The sequence below is a fragment of the Megalobrama amblycephala genome, linkage group LG2 (assembly GCF_018812025.1).
Source record: "Megalobrama amblycephala isolate DHTTF-2021 linkage group LG2, ASM1881202v1, whole genome shotgun sequence".
Classification (NCBI taxonomy): domain Eukaryota; kingdom Metazoa; phylum Chordata; class Actinopteri; order Cypriniformes; family Xenocyprididae; genus Megalobrama; species Megalobrama amblycephala.
In genome coordinates this window covers 10,321,932-10,342,678 of record NC_063045.1, presented here as the reverse complement: position 1 = coordinate 10,342,678, position 20,747 = coordinate 10,321,932, and the positions used below count along the sequence as shown (strand labels likewise).

The 20,747-nt window shown below is 34.8% G+C and overlaps 1 protein-coding gene across 2 annotated transcripts in view; it reads right to left on the bottom strand.

Moving 5' to 3' along the window:
* LOC125263519 (E3 ubiquitin-protein ligase TRIM21-like) overlaps positions 1 to 11,627 on the bottom strand; it is a 36,353-nt gene extending 24,726 nt beyond the window's left edge. The window contains exon 1 of one of the 2 annotated variants that reach the window (XM_048182521.1): positions 11,531 to 11,627. In XM_048182521.1, the coding sequence (XP_048038478.1) occupies positions 11,531 to 11,606 (76 nt within the window). In that variant the 5' untranslated portion in view covers positions 11,607 to 11,627. The remainder of the gene's footprint in view (positions 1 to 11,530) is intronic. The other variant, XM_048182522.1, reaches the window with a different exon arrangement.
* Between the last annotated feature and the right edge of the window lie 9,120 nt (positions 11,628 to 20,747).

Sequence of the window (20,747 nt, the reverse complement as noted above, 5' to 3'; positions counted from 1 at the left end):
TTCTTTAAAAGATCAAGTATTAGTATTATAAACACTGAATTAATACCAACATATGACATTAAATTAAGGACATGCATCAGAAAAATTGGGAATGTTGGACAATAAATATATGAATATAACAGCTTGATTTTGCAGTGTTGTCTAATGTCCGTTAAAGCAAAAGTGTCCAAAAGTGGGAATAATGGATAACGGATACAGCAATGCATCATGTATTATAAGATTGTTATGTTTGTAGCGTGATCCATTAAAACGTACAACATATTTCAATTCAGACCTAGTGGAGTAATACTATTATTACTGTTACTCCACTAGGTCTGAAATACAAACCCGATTCCAAAAAAGTTGGGACACTGTACAAATTGTGAATAAAAACAGAATGCAATGATGTGGAAGTTTCAAATTTCAATATTTTATTCAGAATACAACATAGATGACATATCAAATGTTTAAACTGAGATAATGTATCATTTTAAGGGTAAAATAAGTTGATTTTAAATTTCATGGCATCAATACATCTCAAAAAAGTTGGGACAAGGCCATGTTTAATGTGTGGCATCCCCTCTTCTTTTTATAACAGTCTGCAAACGTCTGGGGACTGAGGAGACAAGTTGCTCAAGTTTAGGAATAGGAATGTTGTCCCATTCTTGTCTAATACAGGCTTCTAGTTGCTCATCTGTCTTAGGTCTTCTTCGTCGCATCTTCCTCTTTATGATGCGGCAAATGTTTTCTATGGGTGAAAGATCTGGACTGCAGGCTGGCCATTTCAGTACCCGGATCCTTCTTCTACGCAGCCATGATGTTGTAATTGATGCAGTATATGGTCTGGCATTGTCATGTTGGAAAATGCAAGGTCTTCCCTGAAAGAGATGACGTCTGGATGGGAGCATATGTTGTTCTAGAACTTGGATATTCAGCATTGATGGTGCCTTTCCAGATGTGTACGCTGCCCATGCCACACACACTCATGCAACCCCATACCATCAGAGATGCAGGCTAACAACTTGGGTTGTCCTTGTCCTCTTTAGTCCGGATGACATGGTGTCCCAGTTTTCCAAAAAGAACTGACCACAGAACAGTTTTCCACTTTGCCACAGTCCATTTTAAATGAGCCTTGGCCCAGAGAAAACGCCTGCGCTTCTGGATCATGTTTAGATATGGCTTCTTTTTTGACCTATAGAGTTTTAGCTGGCAACAGCGAATGGCACGGTGGATTGTGTTCACCGACAATGTTTTCTGGAAGTATTCCTGAGCCCACGTTGTGATTTCCATTACAGTACAGTAGCATTCCTGTATGTGATGCAGTGCCGTCTAAGGGCCCGAAGATCACGGGCATCCAGTATGGTTTTCCGGCCTTGACCCTTACGCACAGAGATTGTTCCAGATTCTCTGAATCTTTGGATGATATTATGCACTGTAGATAATGATAACTTCAAACTCTTTGCAATTTTTCTCTAAGAAACTCCTTTCTGATATTGCTCCACTATTTTTCGCCACAGCATTGGGGGAATTGGTGATCCTCTGCCTATCTTGACTTCTGAGAGACACTGCCACTCTGAGAGGCTCTTTTTATACCCAATCATGTTGCCAATTGACCTAATAAGTTGCAAATTGGTCCTCCAGCTGTTCCTTATATGTACATTTAACTTTTCCGGCCTCTTATTGCTACCCGTCCCAACTTTTTTGGAATGTGTAGCTCTCATGAAATCCAAAATGAGCCAATATTTGGCATGACATTTTAAAATGTCTCACTTTCAACATTTGATATGTTATCTATATTCTATTGTGAATAAAATATAAGTTTATGAGATTTGTAAATTATTGCATTACTTTTTTATACACAATTTGTACAGTGTCCCAACTTTTTTGGAATCGGGTTTGTATATTGTTCGCTGCAACCATGATGACTTACATGTATTAATTAATTTACTATTAATAAAATTGCAAAGTTGCAAATTTCATTCAACATGTAGGCTACAATCGGCGTTGGGCCATCAGTGAGAGAGAGAACTCTGATTGGCTGTTTAGTTAAGTGAATGAGTCAGTGAACAGGGATAACAGCAAAACAACTACATTGTTTAAAATAATAGATTAAAATAATAAAACTTTTTCTGGTTACATTTTATTAAATAGGTTGTTAAATAAAGCTTACTAAGTAAACTACATTGTCTGATTGAATTAAAAGCTAACAAAAAATGGTTCGGAAAATGGAGATTATAAGGAGCTGCATTGCTGCATTATTATTAAAGGCTGAATATGTGGGAGTTAAGCTTGTATTGTCATGTGTTGAGTGATTTTATTCGTATTTGCATTTCTGTTCTAGTGTTTTGTTGTCAATCTGTTAATTAGTTCAGTTTTCCTCCGTTATCTCACTGTTTGCTACTATTGTTTCAAATTGATTAGGTTCCCTTAGTTCATGCGTGTTGTTAGGGGTGTGACGAGATCTCGTGGCTCGAGGTCTCGCAAGACTAATATGTGACGAGATTTCTCGTCGAGGGGGTGCTTCTCAATTCTTATTTGTGCATCCTCGTTTCCATTCCTTGCTTCCTTTCCTTGCGTCTTAGCTCCACCCCTTCAGGATGCGAGGGAAGGACGCAAGGAAAAGATGCGAGGACGGAGGAATTGAATCAAGTGAAATGATATATCCTCGCTCCCTTTAGCGTCACTTCAAAGCATCATCAGCTGCACTCCAGGGATCTATCCATATGTTATTAAAGTTTGGTTATTTAAAAAAATTATAATAAATATTAATAAAGAAAGATGCCCTGTTGAAATATATGAGGTATAAAGTTTATTTAAATTTAAATTATTGTGAGAGATAAAGGGGGAGGGGAATTTATGCGTGCGTCACATTTCTCGATGAGAAAGACTTCCGCAAAGGATGCACCTGTGTATCCTCGCTCATAACTCCTCAGGAAGCCTCCTCACTCCTCGATTCTCACCTCCTCGCGGTGCAATTAGAGAATTGAGGGCTGCGTCCGAAAACTGTATAATGCTGCCTTCTGAGGACACATTTCAAGGTAGGAAGGCATCAAGGCACGTCCGAATCCAATGTTAGCCTCACTTCCTGTTTCCTGAGATACCTTCATCTGATCGAATTTTGAAGGAAGCATAGATGTGTCCTTCACTGCCTTTGATATCCCACAATCCTGTGCTTTCCATTCTGTGACAGTTGAGCTAGAAAAATAAAGATGGCGTCCGAAAGTTGCATTTGCTGCTCAGTTTGTGTATAAATGTACGATTTTGACCAACATATTTCAATTTTGATATCATTTCTATCGAGAAATTACTACTGTAGTAATTAAATATTTGTGTAGTTCTCACCAAAGCTCGCTATATTGCTGTAGATCATTAAACTGTTACGCTGCCTCAGAAGTCTGTCCGAAATCAGTTTCGTGAGGTACCTTCATGTACAAACGCTGCCGTACAAGTCATTCTCTTAAAAGACAGCGAGGCAGCAAGACAGCTACCTAGGTTTTCGGACGCAGCCGATATGTCCTTCAAGATGGCTGAGCTCGATCGTTTTCCGGGTCATAGGATGGAGGACGGAGGAGCGAGGAGACGAGGAGGGATATTGAGAAGCACCCAAAGTCTTGTGATGTTGCCATGACAGAGTGTTAGAATGATTAGGAAAGAATATGCCACTGCTACGTTTACATTACGCCTCCACTGTCGTTTTGCTTTGTATTTAAATAAAAAACATTTAATTCAGTTGGATAACGGTTGTCATTACTCCATATTTACAGAGTTACGCGCGATCGCTAAAAGTGAAAGTAAACGCGAGCGCGCATTCAAACGCGATTGAATACCCCGCATTTTGAAAGCGGCTCCCTGATGAATACAGATATCTCTCAATATAAAAGCTATTTTAGGCTGGGCAGTGTAGATGTAACCATCTCTTAGCTCTGTATCAAAGAAAAATTTGGTCTTATTTGCACTTTGGTTGCACTTATTGTAAAGTGTTACCATAAAGACTGAATAACAGTTTTCTCTTAATCTTATTAAGCACAAACAGTAAGGTTTCATTTGTGAAAAGATTTCATTTGTTAACTATTCTGTGAACTATCATGAACTAACAATGAATGACTGTTTTTATTAACTAACATAAACAAAGATTAATAAATACTGTAGCACATATATTGCTCATTGTTAGTTGATGTTGGTTAATACATTAATGTTAATAAATGAGACCTTATTGTAAAGTGTTAACATTTTTATTTATACTGTTTTTATTTCTATGATCAGTTTGTGAAAAGGAGTTCAGTTAGGAGGTCAAAAGTTGTAGAAGCTCATAAATCATGTACAGTAAGATCTGAAGAGACTGAAATCATACAGAAGAGAAGTCAGTCAGTTGAGTTAGTGGCAAAACCTTTTACAGTACTGTTGTCTTTTACTGCATATGATAATTCATACTCAGAAAGTAGAACTGAAATGACATTCATTACAAAATGATTAGTTAAAACATTTCAAATACACCTACAGAATATTTTTTCATGTATTTCGCCATTGAGGATTTCTTAAAAATAGTGTGTAAAAATCTGTCTCATCTCGTCTCGTGAACTTAATCTCGAGTCTCGTCTCGTCTCGTCTGGTGAACTTAATCTCGAGTCTCGTCTCGTCTCGTCTCGTGAGATACCTGTCTCGTCACACCCCTACGTGTTGTGTTAATTCTAATTACTTTCTCCCTCTGTGTGCTCTATTTAAGCCCTCTGTTTCAGTCTGTTATTGTTGTGTTTAACTGGTTGTTCTGTTCGCTGTTTATAATTATCCTGTTCCTCCCTAGTGAAAAAAAAGTATACTAAGTATACTTGCAGCAAGACTAATTATTAGTATATTTCAAGTGTGTTAATGATTAGTTCATTTAAAGTGTGCTATTTTGAAACAACTAATTTTGTACTAAGTATATTTAAGTTGAAATTAAGTAGTATTAAAATACAACTTTAAGTATATTTAGTATACTTATGTGTACTAAATTGGAACAACTTCAAGTATACTTAGTACACTTTAAGTATGTCTGTGTAGGGACTAATTACATGCTTGATTAGTGATATTAAAGTGTACTTAATTTGTGTTATAAGTATACTTCATTTGTGTTAAAAGTATAATTTTTTTGTTATAATATACTTTGCATTATAAGTATACTTTATTTGTGTTATAAGTATACTTTTATTTGTGTTATAAGTATACTTTATTTCTGTTATGAGTACACTTTGTGTTATAAGTACACTTTATTTGTGATTTAAGTACATTACAAAACACAAGCAATATACACTGAATATATTATAGTATATACTGTATGCTCAGTACCTTTGGCTTATTCCAAATATTAAACATTACACACTTTGCAGTCAATAACTATACACTTTGTTATTACTTCTACTTTGTATAATATAGTCAACATTTGAAGCGGATCAAAACCTTTAATCAAAGTTGTCCTAACTTTTTTGATCCACTTCAAATGTTGACTACTGTACTTTGAATTACATAATCTCACACAATACAGTTGTGCTACTATTTAAATACAGTTTAACACATTTTCCCAAAGTTGAATGCATTTGTTTTCAAGGCCACTAAATTAAATAAAATATAAGAACATAATGAAGAGACATATTTCATTGACAAATCCAATGGTTTTTATTTAAACTTAATATAGATTCAGCAAAACTTACCATGTTTTTCATTAAGAAAAAAAAAATATTGGACCATGGTGACCCTCTATACACAAATACAAATTACACATTATATTCCATTTTCTGATGAGCTTCTCATTATTGTGTCTGATGGCACAATGATGACCGCAGAGACTCGTGAAGAACAGCATCTGTTGACAGAATATACCAAAGATATAAGACCTGTTCAACTCTTTATTCACGTTTACAATAGTCTGTCTAAATCCTACATTGAACCAATACTATTTTTGAACAGTAAATGAGGATTAGCAGCAGGGAACTGTATCAGAATGGCATGTCGATATTGTTTTCGGTACATAGTCAAGCATAAAACACTTTATGAATTAATATCGTACAGAATACGGGCCGATTTGACCAATCATATATGAATGTTTTGGTGCTGCATACAAACATGTGCCATAAAACACCACACAAAAACTCAAAAAGGAGATATCAAGCCGAAATATCGCTCTCCGTTTGTTAAAGAAAATAAAATAAAGTTTGTTAACTGGTAGACTACAACTCACCTCCCAATAGCAGCACTTTTCTCCGGTTCTTTCAGGATCGCGTAGGCCATTAGATTAGCCGGTTGTCGTCGCCATCACGGTCAGGCTGCGATGTCACTTGATTGAACTGGTCATAATCCCCAAGATTGAGCGATGTATTGCGCTTTCAGTGTTTTATTAAATAAATTATACATTGCGACATTATACTTCACCTGAGTGACTAAGCGAGGGGATTCAGATGACGACCGTGACGTCAGCAGCTCTGATTGGCTGAAGGCAGTGAGCAACAAAATCTGATTGGTCACAGACCAAGTTGAAGAGACATTTGAATTCCTATAAGTTTAACCACTCAACATATTTTTTCGCATTACTTGTGCTGCTGGTGTGTTGTTTAATATAGATTTGTGTGTGTACTATTGTAAAATGATTCTGCCAGTGTAAACTTAATAAACATTTACACTTATTTGGAAATTGTATAGGCTACACTGCATATACTAAATGGGCTTGTAATGCATTAGTCATACTGAAATAAATAGCACAAGTAATATAATGAATTCCAAGGATGAAGAAGTAAACTTAAAAAATATACTCAAATTTAACATTAGATACACTACAACTACAGGATATTAAATAATGTATTTTTTAAATATACTTTCAGTGCATTGTTACAATGAACATTTTCAGCACACTGTTAAAATATACCTCAAATATATTTTTATAAAGTGCAAATAAATACACTTTTAAAAAATAAACTGAACTTACACTTCAAGTATATTTTTCTAAAATATATTTTTAGAAAATATACTAAAGTACAATTATTTTAAAGTGTGTTAAAAGTTGCATTGTGAAAATATGATACTAATATACTTTTTATATATTTAATGATAGTACATTTTTTGTTAGTATATTTGCAGTGTACTATAGAAAAAGGGAATATATTTAAAATACAATAAAGTATACTTTTTTTTCACTAGGGCTGAGTGTTTTGATTCTAGTTATTTTATATTATTGTTTGAAAATAAATACACTGCACTTAGCTCCTGCTCCTCTCAACCTTGCTGCAACCAGTTTGTGACAGAAACAGACTGTTGAATGGATCTAGCAGCAGTAAGAATTATATTTCTCTCGCAGGGAAACCAGTCCCTTGAGAGAGACACACACAGCTTGTCCATTATGATGACAACAGCCTGTGTGTGTGTTTTTCCAGGCAGGCCTCAATGCAGAGAAAACACACACAGGCTGTTGTCATCATAATGGACAAGATGTCGCAACTCTAGCAAGACGTGTGTGTATCTCTCTCGAGGAGAGAGGAGACGGACCTCGAGGGATATTTAGGGAGTACGTGGGCAGGGTACTCCTCTGCAGTGGTTCCCCTTTTACCATTGGCGAGAGCAAGGAGGAATTTCCAAATTGCGTATTTCCAAATTTCAAATGTACATCGACTGAAACATGGCATGTCACAATCTGTGATGAAGCAGGGGAGAGCCAATGAGCATTTGATATCACTGCCGTAAAACACCATAACAATTCTTGAGGGCACAATTTTTAATTCATCATAATGAGCGCAGGATTTGACATTTACGGTGGCTACTGAGAATGGAGATGCTGAATTTGGATCTTTTCCTCACAAACGTATGGATTCTAAAGATTTGGATTACAACAAACAAATAAAATTGATGTCTTGAATGTAAATTTATGTTGTGTTTTAGTGTCTTTTATGGTTCTATTATCAGTCGCTTTATATAGAGAAAACGACTATGTGTCTCACGGCAAACAAACTGAATATTTCAAAATGGTTAAACAATTACAGAAATGTCATTCATTTTAAGGTTTTAAAGTGTAGTCATTATGTAATCCTTGTAATGTAATGTAATTTGCTGCAGAAATCACAAACAGAGCGAAATGTTATTACTTCATATTAAGTAGATGAGTTAACTGCATTTTAAATAATGTGACTGAAAACGTCATTGATATGACAAATTAATACAATAGAATCAAAACATTAATGCCACAATTTTCATATTCATAAATAGAAATACGTACAAATTTGTATGTCGGTAAAATTGTTAATAAGTAAATAATTTATGTTTTAATGCTGTCAACATGTAAATATTTTACGTTTTAGTGCTGTCAGTACGTAAATATTTCTACATTTCAGAAAACTTAAGTAAATGTGGTAGAACATACGTAAAAATACACACATATTCGTGTGAGATCAGGTTGGAACCATGAACCAGGACTCAAACTTGGGTCACCTTGTGTACAGCTGTGGCAAATACATTATTTTAGCAGCTTTGGTATTCCATACTGACATTGCTATTGCTCCAACATAACAGCTAACTTTCATCAGTTATTTTGTCTATTGGTCATAACATTACTTACAGATTTTTACTCTTTCAGATACAGATAAATTAGCACAGTAAGATTGAATTTATTTGAATGAATTAATGAGAGAGTGATTGCTATGTGAATTAATCATACCATCTCTCTATTAATTGTGAAGCTGTGGGTTGTAGTTACTTCAAAACCAGAAAGAAATCTATAACTGTTCAGTTTCTAAGCTACTTAACGCATAAATCACAGGACTGTGTTGACAATGAGTTTCTGCACTCCTGATTGTTTCTGTGTGTGCATGAGATTTGCAAGTGATATGCGAGCTACTGTTTTTATGTGTTTGTGTGTTACAATGTTTCAGTGCATTCGTTTAGAACTAGTTTAGAACTTTAACTTACCTGAACAATAAACTGTATAAAATGTGCATTCACCCAATCATTGTTAGGTATCCAGATGGTATAAACAAACAGAACTTGTAGAACACTCTCAGAGTATGCATTTATTTGTCATTTTGACTGATGGAAAATGAAAGTCAAAGATAGGATTTCTTATCCTGGTGCTCCCTCTAGTGGACTGTACTACTTCACAAGAGGGGGAGATTTTCACAATGAGAAATCTGGTCATCTAATTATTAATAATACAAAAAATGTAAGTCCCATCAGTTTGAAAAGATATAGCAACAAACTTCAGAACAAGCACAAGTTCTGTGGTGAGTTTGGTGCTTGGTGCTTTGGTTACACTTTATTTTACAGTGCCATAGTTACATTGTAATTACTCAAATAAGTACTGAGTACTATTAATTAACTACATGTACTTACATGAGTTACAGTTAGGGTTAGGGTTTGGTTTAGGGTTAGTTACTTGTAATTATGCACAATTTACTGTTATTACTATAGTAAGTACATGTAGTAACGTATAACTATGGCACTGTAAAATAAAATGTTACCAGAAAATTTAGTCTCAGAATATTAATAATAATGATATTAAGTTTAAATAGCATTTCAGTGTGTTGGCTTTCTCAAGCCAATAAAGATCTTGTGACAATTATGCACATAAGACGCCTTTCTATCATGACACATTAGAAAAAATATATCACTGTTCTTTAATAGGCATCACAAGAACATACACTCTCATAGGTCTGGTTTCACAGACAAGGCTTAGATTAAGCCAGGATTAGTTATTAGTGCAATTAGCACATTTAAGTTGACTTTATTAAAAAAAACATTACTGGTGTGCATCTTGAGACAAAACAATGGCATGCATTTTAGTCTGGGACTAGCTTACAGTTATTTTCAACAGCTTACACACAAAATCCTTACTTGTCACACAATTTCTGAAACCTGACCAGAACCACACAACAAATCTGCAAAACCATACACTAATTCTCGATCTTTTACTCAATTTCATAAAACACTTTTTGCAAAACACAAAAAAAAACCTAACAGGAAGTACCTTCATTTCTTTTTTTCAAACACAACCATTGTTTCTGAATAAACTACACATGGTTGATGTATTTCCTTTCTTTCATACTGTATAATACTGTATTCACAACTACAAATGCTTACAGTAAAAAAAAAAAAAAAAAAAAAAAGGTTTGGTTTCAATCTTGCTTTCGTGTTTACCATGGATTTTTCAACATCTCTCTGCCAATTACTTTCAATCTTGTACAGAATTGTACATTGGAGCTCATTAAAGACGAGCTTTAGGTTTTGAATAACTGTGTGTATATGATACATCCAAAAATAGAATATTATGGCAAATGTGTTTGCTTTTGAGATGTGTTTGTGATATTTTGAATGCAGTGCTTCATTTTGCAAGACATGTGAGGCATTTTGCATTTTGTGTGTGCAATTCATGGATTTGTGTGTAAAGTTTTGAAGAAAAAAAAAAGGCAATGTTTTGAAAATGAGTGTAAGCAGTCAAAAAACTGTAAAACTTGTCTGTGAAACCAGGGGATAGTGTTATAGTGTGTAGTCACAGGATGTCAAATGATAAACTTCACACCAGTTCACACACCACGGTTACTTTAAGCAAACTCAGATGTGGAAGTGTAACCTGCCACAAGAACTGCTGATACAATTCTACTCTGCAGCGATTGAATGCATCCTCTGCACTTCTATTACTTCCTGGTTCAGCTCAGCTACCAAATCAGATCTCAGAAGACTATGGCGGATAGTCCGGACTGCTGAGCGAATCATTGGCACACCCCTCCTCACTCTCCAAGAACTGTATCATCCAGAGTGAGTAAAAGAGCTGGCAAAATCATTCTGGACCCTTCACACCCATGCCACTTCCTCTTTGAACTGTTGCTGTCTTGTCGGTGCTACAGAGAACTTAGCACCACAATGGTCAGGCACAGGAACAGATTCTTCCCTCAGGCAATCCACCTCATGAACAGTTAATGCCCCCACTGGCAATAAACATGTGCAATACACAACACTATTTATACATTTATTTATTTAACACACCATAGTTCTTAATTACCTTTCCTTGCATTTGTACATACTGTCTATTGTCTATTTTTTTGCATATTGTGTATTTGTTTTTGTAATTTTTTTTTTTTTTTTGTATATTATTTCCTATTTCCTGTTTTTATTATTTGTATTATCTCTGCTTGCACTGTCATTCTGTTTGTCATGTGGAAGTACAAACATACCTGGCAATAAAGCTCTTTCTGATTCTAATATTTATGCTTTTGGCAAATGCTTTTATCCAAATATTATAATTCAATGTGAACTTATTCTTTCTGAATCCATGAGCTTGGTGTTGGTATCATCATGATCTACTGTCTGAGCTACAGGGAAGACAGAGCTTTTTTATTTAAATGACAGTGTTGACAGTATGATTCCCAGGGAATGAATGGATAATATGTAAACCTTGAATGCAATGTAAGCCTCTTTGAACAAAAGTGTCTGCCAAGTGTGTAATTGTTAAATGAACATGAGTAACCTTACTGTTACTCCACATGCTAAATCTTAGAAATAGAAATTCTAATGCATATACTGATAACATCTCCAGCCTTACCTTTGAGTTGAGAGCATTTTTCATCTGAAGAAACTGTTGAAAGTACGAAATCAGTATTTTCATAGATTGAATCCATTTCATGAGCCTGACAGTCTGCTGAGACTTGAGTGCTGCATGAGTTTGTTCAGAATAGGGAAGTCACAAAAAAAGTAAAAAAAAAAAAAATGCTTACACCGATTTTTTATTTTTTTTTTTAACTATGGATCTTTTTTTCAAAACTCGACACACAAAAACACAAAACACACACACAAGATGCAAAACGTCACACATATCCTGCAAAAGCAAACACTTCATGCAACACTATATGAACTTGTCTAAAAATGATTTTACTTTTCCTTAGTAATTCTACACACAAGCATAAAATGATTAGCAGCATACACACCAAAGATGTGAAAAAATACTTGCGTCTTTTGCTTGTTCAGTGTACAGTGGAGCACACAGGAGTTGTATGTGTCACACGTACATGTATGTGCACAGATACACTGTATATTCATTATGTATGCACAATTGATGAATTTTACACAGTTATGGAGCTGAACTGAATCAATACTGAACTGATTGAGCTGAATAATGACACTATTGGCTTGTTAAAATTGCTTTACATTAGAACCTGAATTTGTTACTATTGTGTAGCTGCTGACTGCTGCGCGCACACACACACACACACACACACAATGAATATGCACAAGCCAATTCAGAAAGTCAACATTATAGTTTTTTTTTTTCAACTGCTTACACACATTACACAAATCCATGAATTGCACACACAAACTGCAAAATGACTCACATCTCTCACAAAATGAAGCACTGCATTCAAAATATTACAAACACATCTCAAAAGCAAACATTTGTCTTGCATTGCAAACATCTTTGCATTAATATTCTATTTTTGGATATATCATATACATACAGTTATTCAAAACCTAAAGCTCTTCTTTAATGAGCTCCAATGTACATTTCTGTACAAGATTGAAAGTAATTGGCCAAGAGATGTAGAAAAATTTACGGTAAACAGGAAAGCAAAATTGAAACCAAACTATTTTCTATTTTTTCTTTTTTTTTTTTTTTTTTGTAAGCATTTGTGGTTGTGAATACAGTATTACACAGTAAAGAAAAGAAATACATCAACATGTGTAGTTGGACAGAAAAAAATGTCTGGTTGTCTGAAAAAGGAAATCAAGATACTTCCTGTTAGATTTTTGTGAGAAGTCGAAAGGCCGAGAATTAGTGTATGGTTTATATATGTACATGTACATGAACATGAAAACATATGTAATAATATACATAAATATACAAAAATGCCATTTGCACACATATATGTAACTATTTATACATATATTTACACTATAAACAGAAATGCAACAGGGTAAAAATAATGTGTTTTCACACATGGTCATTGGTAATCAATAAATGACATTTAAATGGCAGTGTTTTCCAAATGAAACAAAAAAGCATGTTTTGAGTGACGTGTCTAATGTAGAGAACTGTGTTTAGAGTTTTGCCAAAAAATTGTTTTACAACAGCAAACTGAGTTTAAAGCACCTAATGATCTTGTAGTTTTGCAGACTTGATCTAAAGATTAGGAACATGAGTGAATGGTTTCACTTTTAGTGTCTAAGCAATTTTTTATTTTTTTTTAAACTGCAATACAGACAGGAAATAAGTCAAGTTATGAGTCGGAAGAACAAATCTAGCAACTAATATTTAGATATAAAATATTTACCTATAACGTTTGTATTGCTTTTCATCTCCTGCTTTAAAGGGTTAAAAAAAGGTTTTTCAGAAATTGTGAGATGTAAAAAAGTCAGAAAAAATATTTTTGATAAAAAGTCACAATTACCTACAAAAAGCTTTATACTACAACGATTTTACTACAACGATTCCACTTAGAGCTTAGATTCTCTGCCCGAGCCCGGACTCGACCCGACCCGGCCGATATTTCCCGTCAGCGTCCTCGGGCCGGGTCGGGTCGGGCCCTTGATAAATAAAGATTGCGGAGGACAGTGATGCCCTCAATCACAACTCCTACATCGCTGACTGCCCCATCATTGTCCCGAAGGATGTAGATTTTTATGACCTCCTCTGCCAACTCCACTTGTACAAAGGCGGGTAGATCAGCTGAATCCTACAGGCAAATTGTAAAGATAACTGGTTAGAGCTAACATTCAAACCTGAATGTTACAAGAAAGTGACAAATACACAAAACAAATAGCACCTGAAGAAGCAAACATCCTGTTGGACCATATGACAGGTAAAATCTCAAAGAAAGTTTACTGGGGGAGGAGTTGCAAAAATTAACAGCATTCTTCTTAACAAGAGGACAGGTTAATTTTCTACATAGGGAAATTTATTTTTAACGATAAACCTAAAAGAAAAATGAAAAGAGACCAACTGCGAGCTTCAATGATGTAAATCAATGCTATATGCTTTTATTGAGGTCTGCATTATTTCAACCAATTTCTTTTTTAAATAAACATGTTTAATATGGAAGTAAAATGACAAATGGTTTTGAAAAAAAAGCTTGTTTAATTGCACTACTTGAAAAAAAAATATGCATTGCATTAATCCTCACACTCAACCCTTAACCCTCTAAATAATTCTGTGGCTTAGTAAATATTACAGTAATATTTAACTTTATTATCTTAATAAAATCTCTGAATATCGTTTACTTGATTGTACAAAAGATAGCTTTCCTGTAGCTCAAACAGTACTAGTGCTAGCGTCGGCGCTAGCAAGAATTGATAAGATTGTAAATGTGTACCTTGAAATGCAATGTAAGTCGCTTTGGATAAAAGCGTCTGCCAAATGCATAAATGTAAATATATCAAAAACAATTGACTAAAAATACAACAGCTAATTTTATCTAAAATGTACAGTTATATTTGAGTTTTTTTTTTTTTTTTTTTTTTTTTTTTATTTCACTAATACAATTTAGTATTTGACTAACCAATTGTTTATTTATAATACACTTAATATATTTGTGAAATTTCTATCAAACTATTTGAGGATGGAGAATTAAACTGATCTGTTTCAAGGAACAAAAATATTACTTAATTCAAATCAAAGTTAATATATTTAACACACTCTTAAGAAATTTAGTAAGTTTACTCAATTAAAACAATGCACCCCTCCCCCACGCTCTGACGTGAAAACAACAACAACTGGAAACTTACTAGGTAACATACATATGGCTGTGCCAGTAACGTAACTTTTGTGTACACGTACACACGGTCAATGTTAAATCAACTTTTGAATAAGGTATTGCAAATATACATAGTTATAAAATGACTACTTACAGGATATTCGAGTAATGCTGTTCACGTCGTTGCTGAGGAAAGCAGTCCTTCAGTGACAGGTGCCTCTTGCTTGAGCCATGAAATTTGTTAAACTTTTTAAGATGACGCAAAATACAAATACAATTGTTAGGAAATCCTTTATAATTAACTTCTGAATTAAGTATTACAAACATAAGTAGTATTAGCTGGCTAAATTACATAACGTACGCAGGATATGCGAGGAGTGCGGGCCTTGCCGTTGCTGAGGAAAGCCGTCCTTCAGGTGGCCTCGATTAAGCCGCAAAACTTGTTTAAGATGACGTAAAATACAAAGACAATTGTTAGGAAATGCTTAATAATTATTAACTTTTTAATAAAGTGTTACAAACGTAAGTAAGATTAGCTGACTAACGTTACTTACCAGGATTTGCGAGGAGTGTGTCGACGTTGTTGCTGAGGAAAGCAGATTGTCTTTGTTTTCTGCGGAGCTGCACACGTGATCACTTTAGCCGCGAAATTTACTCAATTTATTTAAACTGTCGTTTATTAAGCTGAAACTTTATTTAGGAAAATTGGTAGGAAATACTTAATAATTTTAGTTTCTAAAACAGATCAGTACAAGTAAATAATTATCAAATATTTCTATTAGAATTAACCAGAAATATTGAGGGTATATTAAAAATATAATTAGTTAGTTAAATACATATTTATTTTCATTAAATAAACTTAAATAATATATGTAAATTTTAGAGAAATTACCTGTTGGATTTTTAATTATTTATTTTTAACCTGACCCACTCAAAATATCACTTAAATGATTTCAAAAGATTTTATTAAGTTAATATAGCTCCACTGGATTATTTTTATAGTCTGATGATTCAGCTGTGCAGCTCCAGACGTTCTGCCCTTGTCTAATGGCTTGAACATGGGCTGGCATATGCAAATATTGGGGGCATACATATTAATGATCCCGACTGTTACGTAACAGTCGGTGTTATGTTGAGATTCACCTGTTCTTCGGAGGTCTTTTAAACAAATGAGATTTATATAAGAAGGAGGAAACAATGGAGTTTGAAACTCAGTGTATGTCTTTTCCATGTATAAACTCTTGTTATTTAACTATGCCAAGATAAATTCAATATTTAATTCTAGGGCACCTTTAAGTAAATGTAAGAATAACTTTTATATTATCAGTAATATTTCAAGATCAACACTTACTGAACTGAAGCAACTTTGGTTTACTTCATTTTCCATATATGTTTTAGAAAAAAATCATGTTCAAATGTGAGTATTAAATATGATATTTAGCCTATTTGTTTATCTCTCAATCATCATTTATTTACATTATACGTTTTGCCTCCGCAAAAAAACCTACAGAGATTTGATCATAAAACTGAGCATTTAAATATAATCTTACTATGACATTATTGAGATATAGAGTGATATTTACATGTATTTTATGTAGTTTGATTTACTGTTATAAAGATCTCATTGATTTTCATTACAAGCAATCAGAATTTCATCAATTTTTGGAGCATATAAATATTTTATTTTATTTTTAATACATTTTTATTATTTATTTATTTATTTATTTCCATATTTGTTTATTTCCACATTTGTTCATTTCTACATTTCTTTATTTTTACATTACATCAGACAGCAATAGGCGAGGGTGAAGCGTTGAGGCCACAGTGACACCTTGTAGTGTGGCCGAAATACAAGAAGTGTAGCCTACTGACGAGTCTGCGATACTGGGATGGATGACTTGGATGGGCAATATGGCCAAAATCTTATATCACGGGTTAAGTCATATAATATCACCCTAACTGTACTGTGTGACATGGATAGGCTGCTCTTTATTCCGGACATGGCCGTAAAACATTGTCTGGTCTGGATTTGTAAAATGTCCTGGGCTGGTAAACATGAACAGCAACATCTTCAGCAGATCTGATAACAGGGACTCTGAAATGGAAGCGCTTGTTATTTCCCATTATTCATCATTTGAATGAATTGCATTTGAATGCTTGCATTTGTTTGAGATTCGGACACCAGTCAGAACACGGAAAGGATTGAACCTGCGTACATATAGGCTACAGTGAAGTCTACACAAGCAAATTGATCAATGCATTTGAAACGAGACCACAAATTCACTTTACATTCATGTACTAGTTTACTAATATTAGTCAATATGGGACTGCATTATGTTCTCCAGCATCTGGACAGACCAGGGTCTTATGTGAGGATCCTGTTTGTGGACTTCAGCTCTGCTTTTAACACCATTGTCCCATCACTCCTCCAGCCTAAACTAACTCAGCTCTCCGTGCCCACCTCTGTCTGTCAGTGGATCACCAGCTTCCTGACAGACAGGCAGCAGCTAGTGAGGCTGGGGAAATTCTCATCCAGCACCCTCACCATCAGCACCGGCGCCCTCAGGGCTGTGTCCTCTCCCCACTGCTCTTCTCCCTGTACACCAACGACTGCACCTCTAAAGACCCCTCTGTCAAGCTCCTGAAGTTTGCGGATGACACCACACTGATCGGCCTCATCCAGGACGGTGACGAGTCTGCTTACAGACTGGAGGTTGAACAGCTGGCTGTCTGGTGCAGTCTTAACAACCTGGAGCTCAACACGCTCAAGACAGTGGAGATGATCGTGGACTTCAGGAAAAACCCACCTGCTCTCCCCCCACTCACCATCATGAACAGCACTGTGACTGCAGTGGAGTCATTCAGGTTCCTGGGCACCACCATCTCCCAGGACCTGAAGTGGGACAACCACATCGAGTCCATTGTGAAAAAGGCCCAGCAGAGGTTGTACTTCCTTCGCCAGCTGAGGAAGTTCAACCTACCACAGGAGCTGCTGAAACAGTTCTACTCTGCCATCATTGAATCCATCCTCTGCACTTCAATTACCGTCTGGTTCAGCTCAGCTACCAATCTGACCTCAGAAGACTACAGAGGGTAGTCCGGTCTGCTGAGCGAATCATTGGCACAACCCTCCCCACTCTCCAAGAACTGTACTTATCCAGAGTGAGAAAAAGGGCAAAGAAGATCACTCTGGACCCCTCACATCCAGCACACTCCCTCTTTGAACTGTTGCCATCCGGTCGACGCTACAGAGCCCTGAGCACCAGAACGACCAGACACAGGAACAGTTTCTTCCCTCAAGCAATCCATCTCATGAACACTTGACAAACACGGAACACACAACACTATTACACATTATTTACTTAAAACACTTATTTATATCTCAATTTGCACACATAATTGTACATACAATTGTCTATAATATATATTGTCTTTTGCTTTTTTTGCACTTTGTCTATCTTGTAAATTTGTATATTATTATTTTATTCTTTTTATTATGTGTCTTGTCTTGTCGCTGTTACTCTGTTGCACTGTGGAGCTTCTGTCACTAAAACAAATTCCTAGTATGTGTAAACAACATACCTGGCAATAAAGCTCTTTCTGATTTCTGATTCTGATTCTGATTCTTCTAATGTACTAGTTATAAGTACATTTTCCCAACTGTGGTACTTAATTACACATAGTATAAATGCACTAATTAGCACTAACACTTAAATTGATTTTATATGTAGTCAGATAAAGTAAACAAAATAAGTGCATTACTTAAAAAAAATGTGCTATGAATGCTTTACAAAAAAAAAAAAAAATAGTGGATTTTTATATAAAATGTCACTAAGTTCTATTTTAATGGGTTTTTTTAATGAAAAAATAAACATGCAGGTTAACTGTGTACTAAAATTTACAATTTAACAGTAAGTATACTTTTAGCATACACTCTCAGAAATAAAAGTACAAAATTGTACCTTTAGGGGTACAATGGTACTAAGGTACAAATTTGTACCCTTGTGATTGTACCTTAAGAGACCAGTTTTGTACCTTTGGTGACAATTTTGTACTCTCTCAGAAAATAAAGTACATAATTGTACCTTCAGGGGTACAATAGCTTGTCACTGGGGCTGTACCCTTAAAGGTACAAATTTGTACCCTTGTGATTTGTACCTTAAGAGACCAGTTTTGTACCTTTAAGAGACCAGTTTTGTACCTTTGGTGACAATTTTGTAAATCTCTCAGAAAATAAAGTACAAAATTGTACCTTTAGGGGTACAATGGCTTGTCGCTGGGGCTGTACCCTTAAAGGTACAAATTTGTACCCTTGTGATTTGTACCTTAAGAGACCAGTTTTGTACCTTTGGTGACAATTTTGTACCTTTATTTAACAGTACAAAAATTGACCCTTCAAAAAGGGTACAAAATTGGCTTTGACAGCATACAATCATTGACTATAATGAGATATATATATTTTACACACACACACACACACACATACACTGAATTAAAACCAGAATTTATTAAATCCTTTCATTTTCACATTTTACAACATTTCATTTTAAACACATTTTTACACATTCCATATGAGTCCATCTTACCGAGTGTTAAAAAGTAACACTGAAGCAGTGTTAAAGTTAATGAGATAATTGATTGATGATTGACAATTAGTGGTGACACCTGATGTTAATAAGCAGAATCATTTGAAGGAAAGAGAGAAAAAACGTCTTAATTGATGTTTTATGGAGTTTCATTTCAAGTCACCATGAAAGAGGTCAGCGTTTGCTTTAGTTGGGCTCTTCATTCTTTACCTTTTATTATTAGTTTTTCTCTGATTGCTCCAACTTTGTGTTTGTAAAACACATTTGTAATAGTCAGAGAAAATAGGATCTGGTCACAATATAATTTGATGATATAATCATCATGTGATGGCATGATGTCATTTATAGTCTAAATCTCTGACTGTGTGTTTGTGTAGCTTTAGTATTAATGACTGTAGTCCTGTGATTTTACAGCTTGAGATCTGACAATAGTATGATTTTTTTTTTCTTTTAAGAATAATACATCACGCACTAAAGCTTCAGTGTTTAAACACACACAGACATCAAGAATCAGCATATGATTCTCAAGAACGGTGATGATAAATACAAAATACTGACAAACAGATCAACTCTGAACATCACAAAACAAGCTACTGTCACAACAAAACAACAGAAAAATAAAGCAAACATGAACAATCTACGAAAATTACTAAGACAATTCAGCTGCATAATTTATTCATGCAGCAATGCATGATGGGAGCTATGGATGAGTTTTGATTGGTGGCTCCCATCATGCACTGCAACATGAAGCACTTTGTTTGATTGTCACCATTGTTGAGGGTCATATGCTGATTCTTGATGTCTGTGTGTGTTTAAAAAAAAAACCTTCAGATCATAAAAGCTCTGCTGAATCTCAAGCGGTAACCGATTTACTATAAAGAAATAATATAACATCTATATCACCAGTTAATACTGGATGTCACCAATGAATTTGACCATTTCACAATGAGAAAACACAACCATTATGACTGTGCTCCCCAAAGCATTGTAAACCTAAATTGATCAACTTTACAAAGCTCAGGTCACAATTTCTCTGACCATAACAAATGTGCTCTACAAACACAAAGTTGGAGCAGCCAGAGATAAATTAATGTTAATAAATAGAGTCAAGAGCCCAACTAAAGGAAATGCTTTTCACCATCATGGTGACTTCAAACTAAACTTTCATTCAAACATTAACATCTAAACATCTGTTAATTCTCAATAAGAACTTTTGTTGATGTATGACAGAAATCAAATCAAACTGGTTAATAATAAGTGTAATAATGTTTAATGGCTGGAAGTCAGTTGTAGTTGTTGTGTCTCTCTCTTTTTCTCTTGTTGTTTCTTCAATGATTCTGCTTATCATCATCAGGTGTCACCACTAATTGTCAATCATCACTCAATCATCAATCAATTATCTCATTAACTTTAACACTGCTTCAGTGTTACTTTTTCACTTCAATGTTACTTCTTCAGTGTGTAAAATATATATATATCTCATTATAGT